Raw genomic sequence first — 27,033 nt, forward strand, 5'->3', positions numbered from 1 at the left:
TTATTTTTCTTTCTTAATTAAAAAAAGTCTTACATTTCTATCTTTTGTTTTATATCACTTAAAGTTCTCCCAATGTCACCCTAATATCTCTAATAAATATGACAATATATGCAATGTTCCACACCTCTGGACATTCCATTTCCTTCTCCCTCTAAGCAGAAAGATATAGAAGGAAATGTTTTCTGGTATCTCTTCTTTGAGGCCAAGACCGTTCTTTGTAACTTTGTAACATTCTTTTAAAAACAAATTTGTTTGGGAGTTATTTTTCTTTCCATTTGCATTGTTATAGTCCTTGTGTATATTGTTTTCTTGGTTCTGCTTACTTCCCTTTGCATCAGTTCATATCTTTCTATGCTACTCTATATTCATCATATTCTATACAATGATATTCCATTACATTCATGTATCACAATTTGTTTAGCCATTCCCCAGCCAATGAACATTGATTGGTTTCTAGTTTGTCACTATCATAAAACATGCTGCTTTAAATAATTTGATATAAATAACAGCTTTTTATCATTGATTACCCTGAGTCTCATTGATTTTCAAATCCCTGGGTTTTCATAATACTGCCCTTTTTGTTTTTTGTTTGTTTCTTTTTATTTTCTGCCTATTTGGCAGCTTGCTCCTCCCTTTTAGCCTCCTTTGCAGGATCATCATTCTTGTTTTACTTTTTCTCTGTGGGTATATTCCATGATTCTTTCCTTTGTGCTCTTTTCCTCTCTATGTTTTCAGGGATTTCATAAGCTTTCATGAGCTAAGATTCCATTTTAATATATATAGTTCTTAGATCTATGTTATATATGCAAATGAAAAATTGGATTATATATCCAAAATCTCTCTCTTGAATTTCAGTGCCAACAGACCAACTAACCAACCATAAAAAGTGAGTGAGAATTAAGGAAATGCAGGAAATGAGTACCAACAGCTTTTTCCTAGTCATTTGATTATGAATAGAAGTAGGAATATAAAATAGTAGCCAGTAGCTTGTGAGAATAGTGAAGATCTTTTTAAGGGTAATGAAGATCTGCGGCAGCTAGGTGGCGCAGTGGATAGAGCATCGCCCCGAAGTCAGGAGGACCTGAATTCAGATCTAATCTCAGATACTTAACACTTCCTAGCTGTGTGACCCTGGGCAAGTCACTTAACCCCAATTGCTTCTGGGGGAAAAAATGTAAATTCTGTAGGGAAAATACCAAGTATAAGATAAATTATACCTCCTGAATTTTAAAGTATAGTGCTAATTACAAAGGAAGTGTATTTTAGGAATATAATCACAGAGCTAGAACTGGAAGTGATTTCAGAGGCCATCTAGTTCAACTGCATCATTTTATCAATGGGGAAATTGAGGCCCAGAGAACGCAAATGATTTGATCAAGATCACACAAAAAGTAAGCATCAGAGGTATAAAACAGCATTCCATCTCCCCTTTCTAGGCCTTTACCCTGGTCTCTCATGCTTGGAACTTCCACCTCAAAAAAAAAAAATCTCTTTTCCTTTATGAAACTGCATAAAGTCTTTTCTGACCCCCCTCTCTCCCTAACTACTTTGTATTTAGTTTGTATATGTTTATATTCAGTTTATATTTATTGCTTCGGATTTTTGTTTTTCTTATCTCCCCCAATAAAATGTAAACTATAAGGATTATTTCATTCTTTGTACTTGAATATAATACCTACCACCTAGTAAGTATATTGACCGATGAAAATAAATTTTTCTTTAAAATTTTTTTTCAATCCGCAAACATTTTTATGGGAGAATGTGGGGGTAGATCTGATGTTCTTCGTCTAAGGTTCCTTCCAGCTGTACATCCCATGAGTGTAAATCAATGGAATTTTTTTCTGAAGAGGTTGCTTGCATGTATAGCATTCTCTATGACACCGGAACTGTGGTGCTCCTCTATTAGTTTCCGTTCGGCGTGGGGATCCTTAAGCCGGAGACACCGGATGCAAGGTAGCCGGCAGCAGGCAGCTGATTTCTGGAGTTGGGGGAAGGGGGTTTCGCAGCCGGAACGGATAGCCGTAGGTGTAAGAGGTACGGCAGCAGCCCGAGAGAACCGTCTGAAGCGCAGGCGCGGGCGCAGGCGCAGGGATACATCTGCCACCGCGGAGACTAAAGGTTTTGAGAGGAACACGGCCCCTGGTTGAGAATTTTAAAGTATTTTCTCAGCTGTGAATAGGTACGACCCACTCTCACTCTCCTCGCAAAAATTATAACCCACATAACCCATAAGAAAATGAAGCGGAAGGAACTGGAAAGTTTCTTGCAACAAGTTGATGGCTTTGAAAAGCCCAAATTACTTCTGGAACAGTATCCGACCAGGCCCCACATTGCAGGTAAGGTTACCTCCTTTAGCGAGGAGTGCAAGTTGGAAAATGAAGCACCTTTGGCATTGGAAACAATTAGAGGTAGAAGGAAATTTTAAGAATCGCAAACCCAAAGCTACCCATTGAACGGATGAGGAAACTGAGGCGAGAGTCTGAATTCAAACCTTGACTGATTACATGTACCTTTTTCCAATACATCATAATGTTTGTTTCTTTTAATAAAAATTATAGTTTACATTTTAGGCTCTAAATTTTACTCACCTGATCTTATTTTCTCAACAATGCTATTTGAAGTAGGGAGGGTAATCATTGAGTATTAAAACCCGAAGGATCTGTAATTTTTGCATAGGAAGCTGGCTCCACCAATTTAGATGACAATTCTTTGATTTATTAGTAAGACCTGAAATAATTGAGACGCATTGAGGTTGTGACTTTTCCCAGTATCACAAAGTTACTAAATATCAAAAGTAGCATTTACACTCTTGTTCTCTTAACTCAAACCTAGCACTGCACTCTGCAACTACAATATAAGATTATCATCCCTATTTTACAGATGTGGAAACTTGGAACTTAAAAAAAAAAAAAAAAAAAAAAAAAAAAAAAAAAAAAAAAAGATAAATACCTCAACCCAGTATTTCGGTATTAAGCAAGTTTCACGGACTTTTATTATTTAAATCCCCATTACTGGGAATTCTTCATTCTCATCTCTATAAGCTAACTTTCCTGACATCCTTCAAAACAGCTAAAATACTGCTTTCTAGCAAACCTTTCCCACCGCTCCTTTAATACTAATGTTTTTTCTCTATTGATTGTCTCCCTGTTTATCCTGTATACATCGTTTGTACATGGCTGTTTGCTTGTCTCTGGAATTAGACTATACAACTATTATATATAGACTTATCATATATGGAGTAGGAAATGCCTTTTACCCTTTTTTGTATATCCAGACCTTAGTACAGGTCCTTAGATATTAAAATAAATGTTTGACATCTTGACTGACTAGATATAAGGAACTACTAATCTGTAAAAGTTAAGAATTTAGAACAAGAGCTCAGTCTCTTTTTTTTTTCCCCTGGAAAAATTAGTCAGGAAGCTTCTTATTGCTATTATATAAAATAAATCTTTTTGGGTCAACAAAATCTATCAAGAGTTTTTATGGTCCCTAACCCAGTGTATATCTTTATGGATATGTGTATGCTTTCTTTGAACTTGGTTGGAAACATTATATCCTAAACATTGCACCAAAAACAACTGTTAAGACTTGAATGGGACTTTTGTGAACATTTGTTGAGGTTTTTTGCTTTTTTGTAATATAACATTGATAATTAGCAATGATTTATTTGACAGTGTTTTGAGTAGCCAAGGGACAGTGCTTCTGAGTACCATCTCTGAGGTCAGTTGACTAATATCCTTGATCAGGGGGTTTTGGCAAGCCTTGATTCTGGCATTGGGGAAAATTTGGCTCTTTTAAGATGCTACTTTCAAAAGTGTGACTTAGAATGACTATCCCTTTTTAGAGGAAAACTTGGGGAAAATATTCTATTAAGGTAACAGTTTTGGGGATAACATTATCTTTTCACATCTGCTTGTTCTGCAATTTTGATGGTTTTTGTGACATAAGTTCATATGTTTTGTGAACCCTTTTAATAACTGTGTACCTCAGGATTCATGTAAGAAAAATGAAAATATTATGACTCATTTTTATAAACTGGATTTCTTTCACCAACCTTGCCTGTATGTTTCTCTCTAATTTGTTTTTCTTTCTTTTTTTTAAGCATGTATGCTATATACAATTCATAATACATATGATGACATTGAAAACAAAGTGGTTGGAGATCTAGGGTGTGGTTGTGGAATGCTTAGTATTGGAACAGCAATGTTAGGAGCAGGGTAAGTAATTCAGTACACAATTTCTGGTGTCAACTTAGTAACATTTATGGGAGGATGCCAATCTACAAGACATTGTAGAATATTTTAAGAGAATATCAAAGAATAAACCTAATTATCTGTGATCTAATAAACAGCCTTTTTTTTTACACTAATTTATAAGATTCCCTTTTTTTGATTGAGTATACCTTTCCTATCAAAATATATCACTAAGCAAATATATTGACATGTTTTTTAGATGTAATAAACCTTTGTTTTTGAAACATTTAAATAGCTTTTTGTTTGTTTGTTTTGCATTTCCAGGTTGTGTGTTGGATTTGATATAGATGAGGATGCATTAGAAATATTTAGTAGAAATGTTGCAGAGCTTGAGCTGACAAATATTGACATGATTCAGTGCAATGTGTGTTCTTTATCTGATACAATGTTCAAGTCCTTTGATACTGTAATCATGAATCCTCCCTTTGGGACCAAGCATAATAAAGGTTAGTTAAAAGAAACATTCTGGTGCAATATTTATAGAGAAGTAAGTTTTTAAAAAGAAATCAGTGAATGTTTAGGGAAAGTAATTAGTCAAAAAAGTATCACTGTTGCAGTTTGCTTGTATAGTGGTGAGGAATTGCATTACATTAAATACATATTAGAGGAAGAGAAAGATAGTGTATTACCAGTTTGTTAAGGAAGCTTGGTGGAATATCAGTTCAAACAGTAGGCCTGAAGTCAGGAAGGCCTGACTTCAAATTTGGCTGCAGGTACTTAACTGATTGTGTTAGCCTGTCCAAATCACTTAATTTCCATTTAATTTTTTCATCTGTAAAAAATTGGGAGGATATCATCATTTTAAAGTACTTAACATAGTATCTGGCACATAGGAAATGATATATAAATGTTAGCTATTGTCACTGCACTTTTATATTATCCTTTAAATATATTATCACTTTGCCTAACCATAAAGATCTTTTCCTCTATATGCCAAAAAAAGCACTTCTAAATTCCAATGAATAATTGTGATCTACTATTTTAGCAACAGGATTAAATGCAAAATTTTTTTATTCCCTTCATAGGTATGGATATGTCATTTTTGAAGGTTGCTTTACAAATGGCACGAGTAGCTGTATATTCTTTACATAAATCTTCAACCCGAGAAGTGAGTCCATGTTTTTCCTTTGCTATAGTTTCTCAAACTAATGACTGTGTTACAAATAAGCAGAGATGCCTACTGACCTTGACTTTATGTATATAACATCCAGTTGTTTCAGTATTCACTTTAGCTAATAGCTAGCACCTATGATTTAGGGATTTCCACTGGACCACAGACGCTAATTTGTTTTCTTTAAGACTTGGATAGATAGGAACTATTGGAAGAAGAGGAAACAGATGAAGAAGCAACTTTAATTAGAACCTGATTAGAAGATAACAGTAGGAAATAGCAGAAAACACATTACACCAGGAACCAGAAATCTCAGTTCTAGTTTTGGCTTATATGAGTTTTAACACTTCTCTTAATTCTTCTGGTCCTTTGTTTGTTCATTTGTAAAAAAAATGAACTGCAGTAGAATCATAGATTTAAAGCTGGGAAAGACCTTAAAGGTCATCTAATTCATGCCCCGACATTTACCAAAGAGGAATTGAGACCTGAAGAGGTAATTTAAATGTTTGGGATCATACAGTAAGTGTCAGAGCCAGAATTTGATTATAGGTCCACAGACTCCAAATCTAATAGTTGTCCCACTTCTCTCTGGAGATAATATCAGGAATACTTCTTAAGTGTTATGTACCAGAAGATCCCTTCCAGGTTTAAAATTGTGGTAGTTAGTTCAGAATAGTAGAAGGTATCCAGGAAATTAATTCTTGAACACTAACTAGTTTATCTAAACATTATACATAAGCCAGTGAGTTTCAAGGTCATATGTTATTTTTTTCAGTAATACATCCCTCACTAGAAGTCTTTTGATTTTTTTAATATTTTCCTTGCTCTTTGGCTTCATTTCTCTTCCTCATTATTCACTATACTTATAATGCCATCTAGTATGCCCATAACTTGTCTTACTTCTAACCTTTGTATTAGGAAATAGAATCTCTTTAGGTATGACTACTGCTAGTGGAATTAAATGCTGTCCATGATTGCTACTTGGGCTGCAAAGAAAAAAGAATAGTAAAAGGAAAAATAAAATCTAAAATGAAAAAAAAAAATTCACATGAAGAAATATATTATAATAGGCATATTAGTGTCATTGTTTACCTATTTTTGTCTTAATATATATAATCTTTTCACTTTATTTTTTCAGCAAACTTGACAACTTAGGCTTTTTCTTACTATATTATATCCCTACTATCTTCTTCTCACTGATATCTTCAAATTCTTATTGTAATAACCAGCCATTTCACCCTTCCTTTAATATGCATGTGGATATAACTGTCAAATGGTTAAAAATAAATTTTATTTAGTTCCCACAAACTTCCTCAAATCAAACCATATACTAGCACTAAATATTTTCTGATGTTAAAAATATATGGAACTACTTTGAAATTATATATAATTCATGTATATCTGAATATTATAGAAAAAAAATTGATTCCTTACATACTTTATTTTCAATCTAGATCTGATTTTATCAGTATATACCTGATGGGGAATATATTAATTTGGATATACATTAATTGGGGGAGATTATTAATTTTTCCAATTAATAAATTTATTTGAATTAAATATTCATATCCTTCAGGCACATAGACACCTGTCTAGATTAAGAAAGTTGCCTAGGGCTCTGAGAATTTAAGTGACATGTTTAAGCTCAAATAGTCACTTTTTGGTCAGACATGAGGTCTCTTTTGCTAGTTATTGTGAAGACAAAAATTTATCAGTAAACCAACATTCAAAACACATACTTTTGAGTAGTTAGCAAAATTTGATAGAATGGCTTGTCTTTCTGTTAGAATTAATTCTAATGCAAAGTCCTCAGTGATGGCTATTAATCCCAATGTTTGCTGAATATCCTTTTAAAAAGTTTTAAATAATTTAATTAATACATAAAATTATTACTGATTTCTCCCTCACTACTGTTAACTGATGTAGCATTCAATCATTTGAGAAAATCCCTTATGCATTTTAATAGATTGTTAGCCATACTGAAGTTCTTTACTCTTGTATTTTTAAACATGTAATGCAGCCTATTGAATCTCTACAAATATGAGTTTTGATTAGAATAAATAGTGGCAGTAGAATGTTCCAATATATTTAATATAGATATAATGAATTAAATTTTGTTTCGGATGGAATGAACCAATTCAAGGTAACTTTTTTTTTTAATGTTTAGCATATTCAAAAGAAAGCAGATGAATGGAAAATTAAGATGGACGTTATAGCAGGTAAGAATACTGAATTTTCTCTAAAATAATACTGAATCTGGAAGCTTGATGATATTTGGGGTGGAGGTAAAGGTAGAACAAGAATAGTATTACTAACATAAGATATCTAGACATAGCCAACATTTTTATGTAAGAATTGGAACGGATGGTATATAACATCTGTTTTGCAACACTGAGAGTTGCCTGGGAAGAATTTTTATGACATTCTGATTCCCCAAGTCCAACTATATCCAAGGCTTATCTTTCAGAATAAGCTTGGGTAGAAGAGAAAATTTTAAGAGATAAAAGAAAGTAGCCTTTCTTCCTTTTTTGTGTTCCCCAATGTGAAGAAAACAAACAATTAAAGCTCCATAAAGAGCAAATTTATCTCTTCTCTACTTTTTCAGATTATGCCTTGTTTTATTGTTTATGTCCATCATATCCCATCACAGTTCTTAAGTTCTATAAATTCAAGCACTATGTTACTATTCCTTAAATTGATACTAGCTAACTATAGTATTTAGCATTTAATAGACACTATTAAATTTGTTACTGAATTTCTAATAAAGGAAATCTCATGTTGATTTTCATTAAAGATATTTTAAAGATAATGATTACTATATCTCAATAATTGTTTACAGTGATTTAGCACATTTTATATGGTTATTGGACTTGAGGTCTTGTAGACAAGCACTTAGAATACCAGTATAGCTCATGATTACTTTCTTGCTTATATAGCTCATTATTAATTTCTTGTTTAATCCAGTAAATAATGTTCAACTTTCTTATGCCTCCTTTTTGTTTTCTTCCCCTCTTAGCACCTAAAGCATCTATACGACTTTGCTTCTTAACTACCAAACATGCACTTGAAACAGATGAAGTAAAATAAAGATTATATTCTAGGGTTCTCTCTTGATGCATACAAATCATACATTTATTTTGGTCATTATAGTGGTGATGGAGCAGGACCACTCATGTCAGTACTAGTGAGAAAATATTTCTGAGTCACTTGATTATCCAGTTAGGCAAATATATGATACCATTAGAAGGCATATCTCTTAAGAATATGGCTTCTGTTGTGCCATTTTCATCCTCTGTGATAGCTATTTGTCACAATCTCTGCTGAATATGTTAATTCAAATGAAGATCTACTTTCTCTCCCCTCTTATTTTCTTCCCAGTGTCTCCCAAGAAAAACAAAACCTGTTTAAAAAAATAATTTAAAAATATGGAATGCTTCACATATTAGCATGTCATCCTTCCTAAAGGATCATGCTAATCTACCCTGTATTATTCCAATTTTATAACATGTACTGATGAAGCAAACACTTATTTCAAGAATTGGACATAATTGGACACTTTTAATTATAATTTTATCAATAATGCTTTTAAAAATTTGAGACTGGAGTATATTTACTACTGCCTTTTGTGTGTGTGTGTGAAGTAATTAAGATTAAATGACTTGTCCGAGTTCAAACAGCAACTAAGTATTAAAGGGTCTAATGCATTTGAACTCAGATGTTCCCGATTTCAGGGCCAATGCTCTATTCAGTACACCATCTAACTGCCCCTGCTGCTGCTTTCTTGAGATAATTTAAGGGAAAGAGCTGAAGCAAATAAAAAATCAGCAATGGTACTATTTGTTGCTTTTCTATTCCATGATGCATGTCTTTCCAGTCTTCACAGGAAAGATGATTTTCCAGTCAGTGATTTACTACTATTTATACCATGTATGCTCAACTGATTTTGACCCCCTTTAATCAATAACCCAACCCCTTTCCCTTCACCTGATTCTTTTATTCCCATTCTCCTCAACCCTCCCACCAAAGTTCCAATTAAAAGTTATCCATTTCCCCTTCCACTGTGCTCTTTAGAATGCTAGTTCCATAGGTAATAAACTTGCCTTCATCTTAAACCTTTTCCTCTCCTCCTTTCGTTTTTTAAATCAGTCAATGAAACTGTTGATATAACTTCACCCTTTCCAGTATTAACTATATTTTCTCTCATTCCCTTAGTTCACTTATCAAGGTAGAGGAGTTGAAATACTTCTTGCTCCTTATTGCTGCTTCCAGATTCTTCACCTACTGCTAATTCTCTGTAAATCTTTCTCTAAGGTCCATCCATATGAATCCATAACTTCTACCTCCACCTCATCAAAATCCAAGTAGCTGTTCTCTACACAAATCTTCTTAAATTGTGGGTCATGAACTATAAAATGTAATTGAATGTAGGGGGGAGGGTTGCAAAATTATGATTTACTATCAGTAACTGTTTGATGTGTATACTTATTTTATATATATATATATATATATCAAGAGAGAGAGAGAGAGTCATACAACAATTTCTTGGACAAAATGGGGTTGTGAGTTGGAAAAGTTTAAGAAGTCCTACTCTTTGGATCTCTAGGCCATTCTCCTTCAAGTTAGGTACATGGTTCACAATTTTTTTCTCCCAACTCCTGCCTAGTTAAATCTACTAATGAATTTCAGGGTATATACTGACTCTTCCTCAAACACTATAACCATTCATTTCCTCAATCTGTTCTCACTTACCATGACTTTCTCCATACCACTTCAGTCACACACAAATATGGTCATACTCTTGAACACATTACCCATAAAGGTACCGCCGCCATAATTAGATACTCTGAAATCTTATCTGATTACAATCCACTGACTTTCCTCCTCCTCTCCTTCTGCTTTCCTATACTAAATCCTGCCCTTCTGTTCCTTCATTCCTGAGTTTTCTTCTAGACTATTCCCCTTGCAGCACTAGCCCCTTTCTCTTCTTTTCCCCATTTTGAACCAATTCAACTCTATACTGTCACTATTCTTCAATCCCTCACTCTCTTCTATTATCAGTTGTCTCCTGCCAAGGCTCAACCTTGGGTGACTCCTATAGAAGTGGTGTTGATTGAAAGTGGAGAAAATCTTGCATCTATTCTAAGTTGACTACATCCAGTGCAAGATAAGCTTCATATTATTTGTAGTAATCCCTCTCTCTGCACTGATTCTTCCAAACCTTTTCATTTCTCCTCAAATGTTCTATCTCCCCCAACAGAGAACCTTGCATCCGCCATCCTATTTTACAAAAAAATTTGAGACCACTCATTCTGAATACTTTGTCATCTTGGCATATTCAGATGTTTTCTGCTACTCTCTTCCTTCATCCAATCTCAAAAAGGTTGCTCTTTTTCTTACCCAGAAAAACCAATCTACCCCCAAGTGATCCCATTATCTCCTGTCTCCATTACATCCTCCCCTTCTTTTGTTATCCTCACTCTCACTCATCTTCAATCTTTTCTTGTCTATTGGCTCATTCCCTATTGCCTATAAATATGCCCATGTCTTTCCCAACCTACAAAAAAATCCTCAATCCTTCCTTCTCACTTATTTTCCAATAAATTTCTTAAGATGGCTGCCTACAATAGACGCCTCCACTTTCTCTCCTCTTCTGATTCTGTACAGTCACTTAATGTTTGCCAGTTTACTCAACTGCAAAATAGGGATAATAGAAGCACCACCTCTCTGGTTTGAGAATGAAATGAAAATATCTATAAAATGCTTAGCATAGTGTATGGCACATAATAGGCATTGTACAAATTCACTTCCTTTCTCTTTCTTCATGACCGCCCTACAATTTGGCTTCTAACTTCATTCCATCAAAACTACTCTCTCCTAAGTTAGCCAGTGATTTTCCTAAATCCGGTATCCTTTTATCAGTCTTCACCATAACTGACTCTCTGCAGTTTGACACTGTTTATTTATGCAACTCCTAAGTTTTTAAGACACCACTTTCTTCTAGTTTTCCTCTTACCTATTAAACCACTTTTCAATCTCTTCCTGGATCCTCATTGAGGTCATATTCATTAACCATGAATGTCCCACAGGGTTCTGTGATGGCACCCCCTTCTCTTCTCTATACTATTTCACTTCAGAATCTCATCAAGTCCCATGGACTTTATACCTTTTATACTGATTACTTACTCCTCTTAGAATGTGAACTTCTCTTTTATTCCCAGCACTTGGAACAGTACCTAACAAAAGAGTATGTACTTAATAAATGCTTATTGACTATGAGTATAGGTTATACAATAGGCTGGGTAGAGGGTGCAATTCATGTATAGCAAACTGCTTAAAAGAAATGGGGAAATTGCAAATTACAGAATGTGTGCAGACTAATGATTAGAAAACACTTATTGGAAGATAGATTATCCAAAGGCTGAGCGAAGGGGACAGTGGCAGGTTGGTATCTTTTTCTAATGTTAGCCTTGCATGCTAGTCTAAGGAGTTTGGAGTTATTATTCAGAAGAAATTAGGGAAACATTGAAAGGTTTTGAGCAGTGAAGTTAATGACTTACACAAAAGATCAGCTCTACAGTTGTTTAGAGAATGGACAGAACTAATATTGGAGGTAGGAATAATGTTAGGAAACTTTTTGGTCTAGAAGAGGGCTAACTAGGGAATGAAAGAGGAGAGGATAGTTGCAGGGTTCTGTGGAGGTAGAATAAGTCCTTCCCTTGTGATGTTTGTTATGAACTCATTAGGTCAAGAGGATGTTTGCTGTTGCAAGGGCCTTAAAAAAATGAAAAAGGAATTAAGGCAGAGAAAAGGACATTAATTTCCTTGGAGTCAGAAAAGAAATGAGCAAGAATATTGAGAGAAGTTTTAAAAATCCTCTTCGAGGGTGGGACATTCCCAACAACCTAGTACCTACTAACATTAATATGGAGTCAGAAAGGCAAATAGCCTACAGCTCCTGGCTTTTCCTTTAAAATCACAGTAATGGACATCCTGGATTTATTTTACCTTTCCTTAAGTTATCAACATAGAGACTAGCAGAGATTCAAACTTTGGCCTTTTTCTAATTAAAAATTTCCTAATTCTGCAAGTTAGTTTTCATGCTTTTTTCCTTCAATATATTTTGTATTTAAATGAAGGCCAAAGGAGCTATTAGGCCATTTATTGGCCTCTTCTGGGAGCAGGTATTCTTTACCTGGGACTTTTGGACTTATTTTGATCATTTTATGCATTTAAAAATATTTATCAGAGGCTTCCCCAGACTGCCAAATAGGTCCAAGACAGATTTTAAAACACTTACTATAGAATTAGAGAACCTGCCTAGTCCATTCCCTGAAATTTATACTTTATATTTCAATTACTTCATTCATTACAGTCTATGCTGAGACTTTAGAACTGAAAAACTTTGTTAAGTTCAAATATACTGAGAAACTTTCAGTTTTTTAACTCTGTAGTAATAACCAAGTTTTCATTGAAAAATCTATCTTTTGTAAGCAAGAATTTTCATCTTTCTTGTTGAGCTAATATTTTTAGCACTCACTTTTTAAAGAACTACTGTAAAAGTAGTTTTAAGTGCTGTCTGTGAATCAAATCATTGTTTTTGTCTTCCCAGAGCTACGATATGACCTACCAGCATCATACAGATTTCATAAGAAAAAAACAGTAAGTTAAAGTTTATGATATAACCACTGAAAAGATGACACTTATAATTAGTGGGAACAATAGAGATCATGATTTATAAATGGAAAGTCAAATTATAGACAAATATATGGACAAACATGTTGAAGTAGGTAACTATTCATTTAGCAGATGACCTCTTCTAACAAGTTGTCCAAAGAGAAGAAAAGCCTATAGAATTTAATTATGTTAAATAGATGTTGAATCTTATATATTAAATCATATTAAATACTCAATCCATACTTCTCTTGGGGAATAACTACAGTAAGGAAAACAAAGCCGGATTTCTACTGTTAAAAAATGAAAGAAATCTTGTAAAAAACAGCAATTGGGACAATTTTGCCATTTATATATATACATTTTATTTGTTGGTATTTCCAACATTACAGAGCCAGGTTTCAGTGAAAGAACCTTTCTTTTGCAGTTCAGATCAATGTCTGAAATGCCAAATTTTGATATTATGAACTATATAACTGCCATCTAAGATAATTTAGTAGTTGATGTAGTTGGGTTACAAGTTTTTCCTCATTTATGTCTTAGAAGTGAAGTCATTTGTCCTGGCTAATCAGGGCAAAGATCCAACCTCCAGGGAGTGGTACCCCAAGCCCCTAAATAATTCTGGTCTATTAACTGGGCCTTCTCTCCCCTTGCCCAACTGCTGGGGGGGGGGGGAGGAGACGCCCTTTCAAATATATTTGTTTTTCAGCTAATATATTTATTTTTATTATTTTTTTTAAATCCAGGTTACCTGAACAACAAAAACAGTTAAACAAAAATAGTTTTTCTTTCTATCATAGGTGGACATTGAAGTGGATTTGATTCGGTTTTCTTTTTAAAGACCCCTCCACACACACACATAGATAATCTGAAACAGCTTAAAATTTATTTAAAATGAATAAAAATTTTTATATCAAGCTATTGGTCTCCAGCTCCATTTTCTGTTTTCAATTGTTTTGGTGCAGGTTCTTCTTTTTCAGGTTCTTCTCGTGTCCTTTTAAGGGTCCCTACAAAAATATAGTTAATTAATTGGCTTCAAGCCAAACATTAAAATTTGAAGTTTAGGTTGTAATGATTTTATTAAAGATCACAAAACTAAAAATTCCTTGGTACTACTTTTATTTCTGGTAATATTTAGCTATTTTTTCTGAATGAAGTTCTGTCCTTCAACTTTCTGTGAACAGAATGAAAACCAACTTTCCAATTTATGGCACAGCATAAAATACAACAGTCTCTAAATAATTTATCCAAACACTTAACACTCGAATTTCTCTCCCTCTTCTCTGTATGAAGACCCAAAAGATCAAAGGGGAGAGCTTAAAACTCAGTTAAACTGAAGGGGGGGGGGGGGAGAAATCTTTCCTTGAATTATTCACTCCTGTAATTCTACTATAAAGTCTTTTTACCTTTTGAAGAACCAAATTTCTTAATTTACAAAGATATAGTTTCTCCCTCATTAGGGGTGATGGGTGGCATAGAAAAATATATGGTATATTTAATTTAAATTTAAATTTAAATGCTTCTTAGTTTGGATTTTTCCAAGAGTTAGCAACATACAAAATGAGCTTTCTTTGTATGAGCTTATTTTTGTTGACAATCAGGTCAGTTCTGAATGTTCCTTTCTGGATGCTATCACATTTTCAAGTGTTAGGATGTTCTGTTACCAATCTGGTACTTTACATTTGAAAAGAGTCATCCTAAGCCAACTTAACACAAAACCTGTAATAAAGTTTTTTCAAAATAATACTTACCTCCAGCATCACCATTTTCTTGTTCTTCATCACTATCAAATTTTGTTTTCTTGCCCTGGAATTGTATTCTTCCTTTATTGGGTGTACCTTGGACAGCTTTACCACCTCCTCTTCCTTTTCCTTTAAATTTGCGACCTGTAGATAAAGTTTTTAAGATTTTTAAAAACCATGCCCATGCTTCTTCTGTTTCTTATTTTACTTTACACATAGTTAGCATTTCTAGAACTATATTAAACAGTGGTGACAATAAATATCCTTGGTTTTTTGTTTGTTTTTAAATTTCTGGGTCTTATTGGAAATAAAACCTACCATTCTTCCATTATAGATTATTCTACATCCTAGTTTACTGTTTGTCAAAATTAGATAAAATTAGGGAATAAGCCTAACTAAATTAGAAATAAAATTCCTTTTCCATACACTGAACTAAAGTTGAAATAATTAGTAACTTCAGTAAACTATAAACTCATAAAAACATCATTCTTGTATATTACCAACAAAATAAGTTTTAAAATTCCTAAGTCATTTAAATTACCTGACTTTAATTCCCTCATCTATAAAAGTAATCTCCAGTATTCTACAATTAAATGCAATTTCAATTACCTTTTGACTTCAACTTATTTAGAGATTCCTGTTGGTCTTCAATTATTTTTTTCAAAGCTTCTTTCTCTGTCTCTCCTTCTAATACTTCCCACGTTACATCTTTGTTTCTTAATTTTAAGTTTCCATTATTTGCTTCATTGGCCTTATCCAATGCTTCTTTTGCCTTTTCTTTAAATAGGATTATACCCTGTATATCAAACAACAATTATACACATTACATCCTAAGCTGAATCCCCAAGTATACATTACAACAGGAAAAGTAATTTTAATATCTTTATAGCTCTGGAAAGAATGACATAACTTTAAAATTGAGAAAGTATTTATAAATCTCACAGTCCTTTGAGCACTAGGAACTATGAGGCTTCTCTCCACATCTTAATAAAGGACTCTTTAAATTGTTTTAGAAATTAATTTTTTTGAGCTGGTAAACTAGTCTAGCTTGAAACTAGTTTCTAACAGCCTAAATATACTGTACCAAAAATCTTGATAAGGAATACTATAGAAAATACCCATGGCTATCACAGTGGCACATCTAGAGAGACAATAATGTAAAAACAAAAGAAATGCCTATTCAAACTCCACTGCTGGAATTTTACAATATTAACATGATAGCAAAAATGCTATCAAGAAAGTACTCACAAGTAAGTTGCTAGATATCCACATCTTGAGTTGTCCAGAAAATCTTTACCCCATTAAAACAATGTGCCAGTTTGTTTATGAAATTTTTTCTGTCCCAATCAAAATTACTATCTAAACTCAAAACTCTTAACGATTACATATCACTAAGCTTACAAAAGACAATGAAATGAAAATATTTCATGATGGCAGAAGTTCCTGCCACCCCAAAAAATTCAATGGGGAAAGAGCATTTCATTCTTAAGAAAAAGTAACCATAGTTCGCCTGTGTATAAACTGACTGAATGTAGCTTTTTAAATTGCTGAAATAAAACACATCTCTAACCTCTTTTGCTCCCCTGATGAAGTCTATCCATTTTATTTCTCCATAATTAGAGAAAAGTGTGTGAAGATCTTCTCTACAGGTTTGATCATCTAAATCACCAGAAAATTTCAGCAAACATCCAATCTTTTCATCCAGAGATTTCTAAAGAAGCATAAATAGGAGTAATTATTATAAGCAATCAAAATTCAAGTTAAAAAAATAAATAAATAAATAAGAGAAACTGATTGTCATTTCACCTGTGTAGAAAACAGAAAGTAAATTCCTGGGCATAAAATAACATCAAACTCAAGATCTCTTAATTTTATCACAGAAACAGTTCAAAATTTGAAAGAATCTGACACATTTAATCTATAAAGGGGTTCAAAACAGCAAATTAAATTGGAAATTATTCCCCCTTTTCTAAGAATTTGCTTTATAAAATTTTCTCCATATCATCTTATTTTTTCCTACAAATCATGTTTACCTAAGAATTAATTAACATAGTTGATCAAACCATGTTCTTTAGAGAATGAAGCTTTTGGTAGAAAATACTTTGAGCCTTACAAATATTAAATTATAAATTGCTGAAATATTTCACTTAAGTATTATGTACTACTATGATAAAATCAAAATGATTACTTTGAACTACAGAAGATATATAGTAATCCAATTTCATTATTTACTTGTTTGAATAATAAAAGAACATTACACTTATACACAAGAACACAGTACTTGCCAATTCAGCATCTTCTGCTTGCCTCTGTTTTTCTTCTTGCTCTCTACAAAAATAACAGTATTAATGAATTTTAAAGCTGGAAGGAATCTCATCAGAAACCAAATTAAACTAGAACTCATTCTCCATTATGAAGAACACAGTCTGGCAATTTTTAGTGCTTAAATCATTCTGGAATTGTTCTTTGCAAGCATTTTAAGCTGTCTAAACTAAAAACTTATTACCTTAAATTAGCTTATTCCAGAGTTCTGAGGTGATCTGTCATATACTATATGTTCAAGGGTATTGATACATTACTTAAAACAGAGGTAAAAGTAATTTTAAATTTCACTTCCACAATACTTACTGTTTAGCCTTAGCTTTAGCTTCTACTTTATTTTGCTTCCTTTCTTCATTCTTTTTTGCAAAATAATCTTCCCTAAAAGGATAGATAATTGAGCTTTTAAACATGTAGAAAGAAATCCTTAATAGTATGACTATAAAAATAAGAAATAGCCTTTTCTACTTGGTTTGGGAGAATCAACCTAGAAGATAAATTTGCCTAATCTAATTTCCAAAGTGATCAACTATTAGTACAGTTCCTGGCTCTTGGACCAGTAGTAATAGCCCGTTTACATGTTCTTAATGACTATACTATCCTCTAGTTCTGATTAGGTGTTAAGTATGATGGAAAACAATTTTTAAAATCTTAATTACACATACAGTATCCCATTAATTTAACAAGATGTACTGGGTTAATTTTCAATTAGCTAAGATCCAATGAAGATCAGAGAGTTCTTGGTTGTTTTGGGTGTTTTTGTTTTTACTATTTAACATACTTCAAATTTTACCCAATTCTATTCCTAATGTTATTTTCCACTGAAAGTGATTTGATTTCTGGAATCAAAGAAAGTTTTGCATTGTTTATTGATAACTGCCAAATTTTTCTATCATTAATGTCAAAGTTTTTACTTTTCCATCAACAACAAATGTGTGCCTGGTTCTGCAAAATCCAGTTGGTAATAGCGTTTCTTTGCTTTTAATTATTTTTATTAATTGCAAGGATGTGAGGTAATGTTTAATTTTTACATCCTAAAGGAAGATTAGGCATTTTCCCCAAGTTAATTTATTTCCCTTTTCTGTAAAATGTTCATTTATAGCTTTTCATCATTCATTGTGAACTAGTAAACTTTATTGGTTTCTCAAATATTTTTGATCCCAAAATTCTGTCCATCATAATTCTCAAAGACACTTCCCTGTTTTTTTCTTAATTACTTTTATACCGACATTTATTCTAATATATATCTTGTCCCTAAAAATTCTGTCTGTTCATCTCTCTTCCACAGTAGAATTAACAAATTCTTTCCCCTGGTTATTTTCTACAAAATTATCAGACACTAATTTCATATACATACAGTTATAAAGAAATCATTTAGTATTTTGATTAATACTGGAATAAATATAATGAGGAGTATCATTTCTATTAGCCCAATCTACCTATGTACCTCAAAGTCCTTCTTAATTCTCATCATTCTAGCTGTTCTTTATGTAAGTTTGACCTTTCTACTACACCATGGCTACTAGAATGATTATAGCAAAGATTTCTATAATATGATTCAACTTATTACAGCAGTATTTTTCCAAGTTGGACAGTGAGGCTTCTTTTGCAATATCAAATAAAACATATTTCAATTAGAAGTAACTACCAGAGTCTAGACTGTTAAGTTAAATCTGCATTAAAGATAGTGAAACATGTTAAAAGCAGCTTAACAGATGGTTACAAGTCTTCTAAGTAAAAGGACCTTTAGATGAAAGGTTTCCTTTTTAATATCAGACTACTCTCTACAATAACCTTGGACAGTCTCTCCTCTGGACTCTATTTAACAAAGTATAGGATCTTGGAGATCAGTTAGTTATTCCTCTTATTTTAAAGAAGAAGAAATTGAAATCTACAACTTGAACTGAATACTCAGAATAATTAAAAATATTTTCTAGCTTACAAGGTAAACTATTTTCCTTCTGGACAGTCCTAACAATGAAAATTCTCCCATATACTGAGCCAAGTCTAATTCCAGATAACTTTTACCCAGTTACTCTGTTATGCCCACAGAAGCTCCAAAATAGCAATCATCTCTTCCTTTCCCAATTGAAAGCCCTTCCAAAATATTTCCTTTTCAAGATAATAGATCTACCTAGTTTCTACAACTATTTCTAATCTAATATGGTTCAAAAATGCCTTTACCATTTATTATCCTACTTTGGATACACTTTTCAGTTTATCAATATAAAACTTTAAATGCAGGATCCAGAACTAATGCAACCCATCAGCTACAGTACGGAACAAAGACTTACTAAATCTTTTCCCCAGATACTATAAATCTATTAACAAAATATAAAATAGCTTACTTGGCAAGCACTAACTGATTTAATTTGCTTTCAGTTACCCTTAAGAGTTTTCCCCAGAATTTGTGTCAAGGAATGTCTTCATCTTATACGTGTGTGTGTGTGTGTGTGTGTGTGTGTGTGTGTTTGCTGAGGCAATTGGGGTTAAGTGACTTGCCCAGGATCACATAGCTAGGAAGCATTAAGTGTCTGAGATCACGTTTGAACTCAGGACTTCTTGGTGCTCTAGCCACTACGTCACCTAGCTAACCCCCTATATTTTTAAAAAACAAAAATACAGGACACCTCATATTTTAAAAGGATTTTTGTTGCCTTCTACACATTCAAAATGTTGATCACAAAATCCTGTAGGCATGCCACTAAAAATCTGTATGTGGGCCTAGGGTCTACTTGCTCAATGGGCTACATACAGACAAACCAATTTCACTTTATGATACTTTTTTTTCCTTTCTGAAATTGACTGGCTCCATATTTACAGTTGTGAAAATTACAGATTCCAGATTAAAGAAATTCATCGTTACAATGATGTTTACAGTTAAATATAGATAAAGAAAACTCATGAAAGACAATTTCAACAGTGGTAATATTTCTGATAAGGTGGTACCTATTATCTTTTCAGGGAAATTGGATAAAACATGGCATTATTAAGAAACTGATAATGAAATACTATTCCCAGAATATAGCAGTTACACAACATTTTGATTATACCAACATTTTTAAACTTTCCCAAAACCTACATTTTAAAATAAGACGATAGATTTATCACTGGTGGCACTTACTGTTCATGTAGTAATCATCTGACATGAAATAGTCAATTAGCTTTAATGACTCACATCTTTGTAAGGATTCATAAAAGCTCCCAACATGTTGCCCTTGAAGCTTATTTCATTTTCTTAATTTAAGATTAGTTGAAGAATTAACAAACTAACTTACTTAAACAGTATCAGCAGCTCTGTATCTTTGTATTTTTGTCCAGGGGTTTCTATAAACTTCTTGGCAGATTCAACACTATCAAACACAGCAAATATTGATCCCTATTAAGTAATAAGAAAATATTTTAAAAGAGCAGGTTAGTGACATTTTGTTCAATTCCAGAATTTTACTTTTGCAAATAAGTCTCTAAATTCTCATACCTTAAATGCTTTATGTAATGTCCTCCTCATTTGAATATTTTGTACTTGACCTTTACCTTCTAACCATTCTTTTATGTCATCAAGGGTTGCATCTGTTGGAAAACCTTTCTGGGGAGAGCAAAGAAGGAAGGGTTGATTAATTAGACATAGCAATAGCCAGAAAATGACATTTCAGGTAAGTAATAACAAAATCTCAGAAGACATGAAATTCAAACATGCCATTTTTTTTTAAGCAAAATAACACTATTAAGTTGTTTATATTTTACAACAGAAATAAATCCACAGGGAAAAAATTGGAATTACTCTTAAATACAGTTAAGAATAAATGTAAAGTAAGGTCCAATACAAGAAATTCACTTACAACATAGATAGATCTGTTTTTTACTTCATTTTTGTACTCATCTGTTACTTCAGGGAGGGGTTTGTTTGGAGATCTTCTGATTTTAGTTTTATCCTCACTAACTTCCATGAGTTCTGTCTTTGATTTCTTTAAAGCACTTCTTATCACATCAAAGTCTTTTGTGAGTTTGCTTAATCTTTAAAAAAAAAAAAAAAGAAAAGAAAAGAAAAGAAAGAAAGAGGAGAATTGTAATGGGAATTGTAGTTGAGTGATGACAACTCTTAAGACTTTTTACCAAAAATTCTTACCTGTTGAATTTGATCATTGTCTCCAAAGGTACCCAGCCATCATCTATTTTGATCTGTTCCTTTAAAAATTTGTCTCGTGGAAGATTAAAGTCACCAAAATAGTACTGTAAAATGATAACATACTGTCATTGTAAATATTCACAAAGGAAGGAAGTTTGACTTAAGTTCTGACTAATTATAGGGGAATGTTACAATTCAACGAACCAGTATAAGGATGACAAAGTGACTTGGAAACATAAGGTGATTCCTCTTAAATATTATATTAAGATGGTATATTATATTAAGCTGTTATGAAATATAAATATTTACTGAGCACAAATCCAATGTAACTAATCAGGAAGATTTAAAATATTGAATATCCTAGGGAATGCATAAGTAAATGGACCATGCATATCATTATAATTGCCAAATTGTCCTTTACCAAAGATTCAAGTTCAAGGATACAATACAGAAAATACCTCGTTTACTATAGTTGTTCAGGCAGCACAAGCATGCTTTGGGGTAACTTTCTTTAGAATTCCATCAAAAAATGAAACATTTACCTCCATTTTATCAGGGGCCAGCCAACTTTCAATGACAATAATTTGTAATTGTATGTATATGGATTTATTTGTGATTAATACATCTTTGAAAGCAGCTATTTATCTATTGGTAACCAGTCTTGAATGGCATAGTATGGAGCATCTCAGCTATAATAAAAATTCCCAGTCTGCTACTCCTCCCCAATTATCAGTATTTACAATTATGAGAATTACAAATCATAAAACTTTACAAAATTATTTCCCCCAGACATTTAAATTATTTTGTTAAACTGTCAGTTTCAATTTAATAAAGTGAAAAAATTATCATAACTCACACTTTTAATAAAGAGTAGTACCTAGCAATGAAAAAAAGATTAATGTCAAATTCAATCGCTAAAAAAACTTAACCATACATTCAGGTGTATAATATGGAGCACCTCTCTCTATTAGTTTCCCTATCACCAAATTTTACACCTACTTTTTTTTTTTTTTTTTTTTTAAGTTTGTTCACTCCTTAAGGAATGGACCATGGAAAGATTAAGTGTGTACTCTTAACTCAGAACTAAAAAACAGGCCAACATTTATTATAATGGTAAAGCTATCAGAAACAGTTTATTGGAGACATGCTGTCAGATTTATACAAACAGCTGGAGAAAGACTATGCATTTAGCAAGGTAAAAGTGTATAATTTGCAAAGATCACAAGTTACCATGCATGACAAAACATGAAATTGAGACTGCTCAGTAGAACCATGAAACAATAACCAGCATAAATCTTAACTGGAGTTCCATAAGTTAAAAATACCAAGAACTTTTAAATGACAATTTCAATTATGAAAATAAATAGAAAACATATATTTTGGAAGAAAGACTGGAATAACTTTGCATGAAAGAAGTTTGAATAAACTTCTATGATATGAAGGATTATTAAACAGAAAGTGATAATTAGCTATTCTTTACATCTAGTACAAATAATCTAGTAAAAACAAACAAGAAAAATTTAGGTTGAAGGGAAAAATTTCTTAATTCAAAGGTTCATTCAGCACTACAATGGATAATTGATATGATTTAAGGTAGGAGTGGATGTCTTTAAAAAATAACGTAGAATAGCATCTGTCCAGAATAATTTGGGATATTCTTATCTAGAGACAAAGACTAAAATATAAGATGACCTGTGTAAGGGCTCTTCTATTTTTATAGTTTCACAGATCAAAGAACTACAATTTTACCAATAGCTTTATGTATTTTCCAGCATCAACAGCATGGCACAGCTTCATTTGAATCTGTTATAATACTAAAACAAAAATAAGTTCTACTGGTGTATATTTTACAAACTCACTCTTCTAAAAGGCTGGTTTTATAAGTCATCGGCACAAGAATCATACCTCAATTTGTTGGCAAATTTTGGACTCCAGGTCACTCATTTTTTCACTGTCACCATTCTCAGCCATTATGGAAGCCTGTAATTTTTCCAAAAGAAATTACCATGAAATTATTTTATTTTTGCAAGTAAACATATTAATAAAAACAAAAAATTTTTAGTACCAATGCTAGCTCCCACCAGTGCTTGCTGGTTGTTTATAATTTAGAAATCCTGGCAGCATGACATCTGCTAAATTTGGTTTAAAAAAAAAAAAATTAAGATTAGGCACCAACTTCCTGTGAAATTTTCCTTCAAATATTGCATTTTATATTGAATCACAATAGCCCATTAAAACAAAATTTCAGCTAATCCGAATGAAAAAATAAATAGTATAAAAGATAGTTAACATTTAAAAATAACTCTTTAAGGGCCATGGTTATTATCACTTATGTAAGAATTTTTATTTATTTCTTATATTCAGTTTTTTAGCCTAGACCAAAGGAAAGAAATGCACTGGTTTACAGAGCTCTTTTTAAAACTTATTCTTTGTTAGTACAAAGGCAAGTCATATCTGTTGTTTAAATGTTTACTTTCCTAAATGTCATTATCATTTTGTAAATAAGGATACAGGTAAAAAGAGGCTACTCAATTTTATTACAGACACAAGATTTAAAGTTCAGAGATGAATTTGGATCCTAGGTTTCCTGACAACAAATCTAAAGATACATTTTTTGCTCATTTATTAAAAAACTTGGGAAAACATTTGATGATGTCTTAATGGCCTATTTTCTGATAGAATTTCAATTTGTAATAAATTTGTTAAAAAATTACAATATTAATCTTAGATGTATCAAATTGCTTTTTAAAATACTTACAAAGAAAAAGTTTCATTTATCCCTATTTCCTAACTATATCAATTTCCTGACTCATTACTGATATTACAAGTAGGTACTGTAAAGTTTCTTTTCATTAACTCAAAGTAGCATTTCTTTCCGATCTCAAAGTGCTTATGGAAAAAACGAATTCAAAAAATATCTGTAATAGAAGTGAGCTGAAAGAAACCTTATGAGCAACATTCAAAAGATTTGCCTTAATTCTAGTGACCAGTAAAAAAGATTTTGATAATGTCAAAGAAAAAGCATTTTACACTAGGTATTTTTTTTTTTTAATATACTAAGGGATAGGGTGAAACCTAAATTACGGCCTAAACAATACTGAATGTACTAGGGGGAAGGAGAGTTGGTTCCTTACCCTGGATTCCAGCAAAAACACTCTGTACTAGACTATGCAATAATTGGGCTGGGATGGAAAGTTAGAGGCGGGCAGTGTCTAACTCAGCCAATCCTGCACATATGCGCACATGTTTTACAGATGTTTTACAGTACAGGGAAACTGAGGGCCAAAGAAATTATGTAATTTTTTCAAGGTTATACTTAGTTAACTAGTGCCACTCCAAGTCAGGCCTCCATTTGTAAGGCCTACTTTTTACTTTTCATTAGATTTGTCATCTTATGCCCAATTTCTCTTCTATCGTATTTTCTTTAAAATGGGATACAAAATCAGCCAAATACATAACGACACTATCATAATTATCTCAAGAACATTCCTTAAAAGCCATTCCTTAACAATACAGAATTCCAAGGCACATTTACAGTAATGGGAATTTACCCTGCACAATTTGGCATCAGAACTGGCTTACTCAAGCATTTGGCCAACTTGGTCCATCTGATGATGATTGTCTTGACCTGCGAACTTGGGGTTACTGTGGCACCTCTGGTTTTCTCCTACCTCGGCCCCTTTAGGTATTTGGATCAGACACTTTCTCCAAACACAACCAAGGCTTTCGGTCTCGCTGCTTAAAAAAGTCTGACTGGCACGAAGGCCTTCTTAGAACATCGTAGCCACGGTTGGGAGTCCAGGGCCCGGGCTGCCTGACCTCTCGCTCCCACCAGCCCCTCCAGCCCAGGCGGGGCCCCGAACATCCGCCTTCTGGCAGCGGCCTCTTCCCGGGCCCAGAAGTGGTGAGAAGACGGAACCAGAGAACACAGGAAGAAGGGAGAGATCCGCGGCGGCAAAGCGAGGGGGCGCCGAGCAGGGTCTGCCCGCAAGACCCCATCCGAGAGAGTTTCTTTCTCGGGGAGGAGCCAGAAGCAGCGGCTCCGGGCCCAGCACGTGTACGGAGCCGCGCGGTTCCGGTCAGGTCGGCTCCATCCCAGGGTAGCACGCGCAGCCTACCGACAAGCAGCAGATCGCGCCAGCCCTCCTCCCGCGCCTCCCCCAGTCCCCAGCCCTCACGCACAGCCATTCTCTCCGGCTACCGAGCTCCGCAGCCCGGCCTCCCGCCGCGAGGGCCCAGCAGCCTGCAACAGGACGGCAGCAGCGAAGGCCAGGCCGCCCTGGATCCCCATTCCAACAGGGCGGGAGGATGGAACAGAAAAAGAAAGCGAGTCAATACCGCCTTTTTTCAGGAAAATAGGTGGTCTTCAAACCCCTCACCTATTTCGTGAGGTTCCGGCAGGATCTGCGACGCCCCGCCACGATTCACCACAAGTTACGAACTCGCTGCTCGACACCCTGTAGTAGTGAAGCAGCCAGCGCTCGTCAGCTATTTATTTAAAGGCCGCAGCTGGGCCTCAGCCCAGCAGCCCCCGCGGCTGGAGGCGGGGCCTCGTCTCAGCGGGAGGAGGTGCTAAGGTAGGAGCGTGCGCCGTCCTTGGCACTCGTGGGAGGGGCCGGCCTAGGCTCCCTATGGACTCAAAACCCGGGAGATGTCTCTCGGAATTGAATTTCGGTGTCAATTGAAGCCTTTAGGTTATGCTTTTGGGTGTCTGTTTCCATCACCAGTCTTGGCTCCAGCTCCTGGTTTTCTGAGGACGCCTTGGGCAGGCTTACTCTCGCTAGTTAAAGGGAAAGTTCCCTTTGAAGCGGTCACCACAACACTTCACCATTTTATCGGTGGAATATTTCTGTTAAATGAAGTAAATATTACTAAACTATGTTGTTCATATTCCGATTTTTGGAGTTTCCTGCTTAGGCCATTTGAGAACCTGTCTTTTGTAGCAAGCCTACATCACGGTCGGAGCAAAAAAGGAACATCCGAGATGTAGGTGTTTGTTCTATGCTTTTCCTTAGAGTGTACAATCAGGGAATTCACTTTTAAGTAAATAATTATAAAAGGCATAATGTTTATCCATCAACTTGGAAAACTGAAGCAACTGAGTTAAAAATTATAACCAAACTTTTACAAACTTTAGAAAGTGACTAGTACATTGGCAAATTCTTTTTGAGATGTTAAAGTGCGCATGGGCACAACCGGCATACCTTGTACTCCCATCTATGATTAAATTGTTTTTTGGGGGGTGGGAGAATTGTACAAATTAAGCCAAGGAGTCAAAAAACACAGAGTGAATGTAGTTATTCAACTGTAGAATGGAAAGAATAATTGCAACTAATCTTCCAGCATTGTTATGAGGATCAAATGAGATATTTGTAAAGTCATAGCACAGTGGCTGGTACATAATAGGTACTTAATAACTGCTATTTTTTCTTCCATTTTTTCACCTAATTATGCTTGCTTACCTCTAATGTTAAGTTTTTAGACAAGACTGAGGAGGGGAAATAGTGGTTAGTTTACAACTCTTTTTTCAAAGGATTATAGTTTTTGAAGTGATAGAATCCAAGCATTTTACTTTATGATCAAAAAATTAAAAAAAACTGAAACCCAAAGAAGTAAATTATCCAGAGTAGCACAATTATTAAGTATTTGAGATGGTATTTGAAGTCTAGGAATTTCTGATTCTAAGTCCTGTACTTTCTCTTAAAAGCCATTCTTCTTAATTCCAAAGACAAGGTTGACTTTTCTTATCCTTTCTTCCCTTAAAACATCCTTAAAACAATACTTGGTGTAGGAAGACTTGCCTACATTCAT

General features: G+C 33.9%; 3 protein-coding genes and 1 non-coding gene across 8 annotated transcripts in view; 2 read left to right on the forward strand and 2 right to left on the reverse strand.

Annotated features, from left to right (window-relative positions):
• Positions 1-1,969: 1,969 nt before the first annotated feature.
• On the forward strand, positions 1,970-13,952 carry METTL5 (methyltransferase 5, N6-adenosine). Of its 3 annotated transcripts, none has more exons than XM_074303178.1 (7): positions 1,970-2,179; positions 4,103-4,217; positions 4,518-4,699; positions 5,279-5,361; positions 7,532-7,583; positions 12,974-13,023; positions 13,836-13,952. In XM_074303178.1, exons 2-7 carry the CDS (start codon positions 4,108-4,110, stop codon positions 13,872-13,874), a joined length of 516 nt encoding a protein of 171 aa, XP_074159279.1. In that variant the 5' UTR covers positions 1,970-2,179; positions 4,103-4,107; the 3' UTR covers positions 13,875-13,952. The 3 variants fall into 3 exon arrangements, with proteins under 3 accessions (XP_074159279.1, XP_074159278.1, XP_074159277.1); XM_074303177.1 differs by having other exon boundaries at positions 1,972-2,336; positions 13,782-13,952; XM_074303176.1 differs by having other exon boundaries at positions 1,972-2,336.
• On the reverse strand, positions 8,784-8,888 carry LOC141565168 (U6 spliceosomal RNA). Its single transcript, XR_012488867.1, has one exon. It is a non-coding gene; the product is annotated as a U6 spliceosomal RNA (small nuclear RNA).
• On the reverse strand, positions 13,900-25,756 carry SSB (small RNA binding exonuclease protection factor La). Of its 3 annotated transcripts, none has more exons than XM_074303170.1 (12): positions 25,602-25,756; positions 23,128-23,202; positions 21,223-21,326; positions 20,936-21,110; positions 20,575-20,682; positions 20,375-20,475; positions 17,406-17,477; positions 17,063-17,105; positions 16,348-16,488; positions 15,387-15,573; positions 14,787-14,921; positions 13,900-14,042 (listed from the first exon to the last, which is right to left on the reverse strand). In XM_074303170.1, the coding sequence occupies exons 2-12, from the start codon at positions 23,191-23,193 to the stop codon at positions 13,954-13,956; spliced, it is 1,221 nt and encodes a 406-aa protein (XP_074159271.1). In that variant the 5' UTR covers positions 23,194-23,202; positions 25,602-25,756; the 3' UTR covers positions 13,900-13,953. The 3 variants fall into 3 exon arrangements, with proteins under 3 accessions (XP_074159271.1, XP_074159273.1, XP_074159272.1); XM_074303172.1 differs by having other exon boundaries at positions 25,561-25,674; XM_074303171.1 differs by lacking the exon at positions 25,602-25,756 and adding an exon at positions 24,805-25,294.
• CFAP210 (cilia and flagella associated protein 210) overlaps positions 25,676-27,033 on the forward strand; it is a 116,287-nt gene continuing 114,929 nt past the window's right edge. The window contains exon 1 of the mRNA XM_074303168.1: positions 25,676-25,799. The gene's annotated coding sequence lies outside the window, so the exon portion shown is untranslated. The remainder of the gene's footprint in view (positions 25,800-27,033) is intronic.

This window comes from Sminthopsis crassicaudata, chromosome 3 (assembly GCF_048593235.1).
Source record: "Sminthopsis crassicaudata isolate SCR6 chromosome 3, ASM4859323v1, whole genome shotgun sequence".
Classification (NCBI taxonomy): Eukaryota; Metazoa; Chordata; class Mammalia; order Dasyuromorphia; family Dasyuridae; genus Sminthopsis; species Sminthopsis crassicaudata.

What these genes read in the sequence shown, in the direction of transcription:
- METTL5 (XM_074303176.1), top strand. Translation starts at nt 2,237, where the DNA reads ATGAAGCGGAAGGAACTGGAAAGTTTCTTGCAACAAGTTGATGGCTTT. An exon ending in GACCAGGCCCCACATTGCAG is followed by an intron (nt 2,337 to 4,102) that starts GTAAGGTTACCT and finishes CTTTTTTTTAAG; the next exon opens with CATGTATGCTATATACAATT. An exon ending in TAAGATGGACGTTATAGCAG is followed by an intron (nt 7,584 to 12,973) that starts GTAAGAATACTG and finishes TTGTCTTCCCAG; the next exon opens with AGCTACGATATGACCTACCA.
- SSB (XM_074303170.1), bottom strand. Translation starts at nt 23,193, where the DNA reads ATGGCTGAGAATGGTGACAGTGAAAAAATGAGTGACCTGGAGTCCAAA. An exon ending in GAGCTGCTGATACTGTTTAA is followed by an intron (nt 17,478 to 20,374) that starts GTAAGTTAGTTT and finishes CTATCCTTTTAG; the next exon opens with GGAAGATTATTTTGCAAAAA. An exon ending in GCTAAAGCTAAGGCTAAACA is followed by an intron (nt 17,106 to 17,405) that starts GTAAGTATTGTG and finishes TTATTTTTGTAG; the next exon opens with AGAGCAAGAAGAAAAACAGA.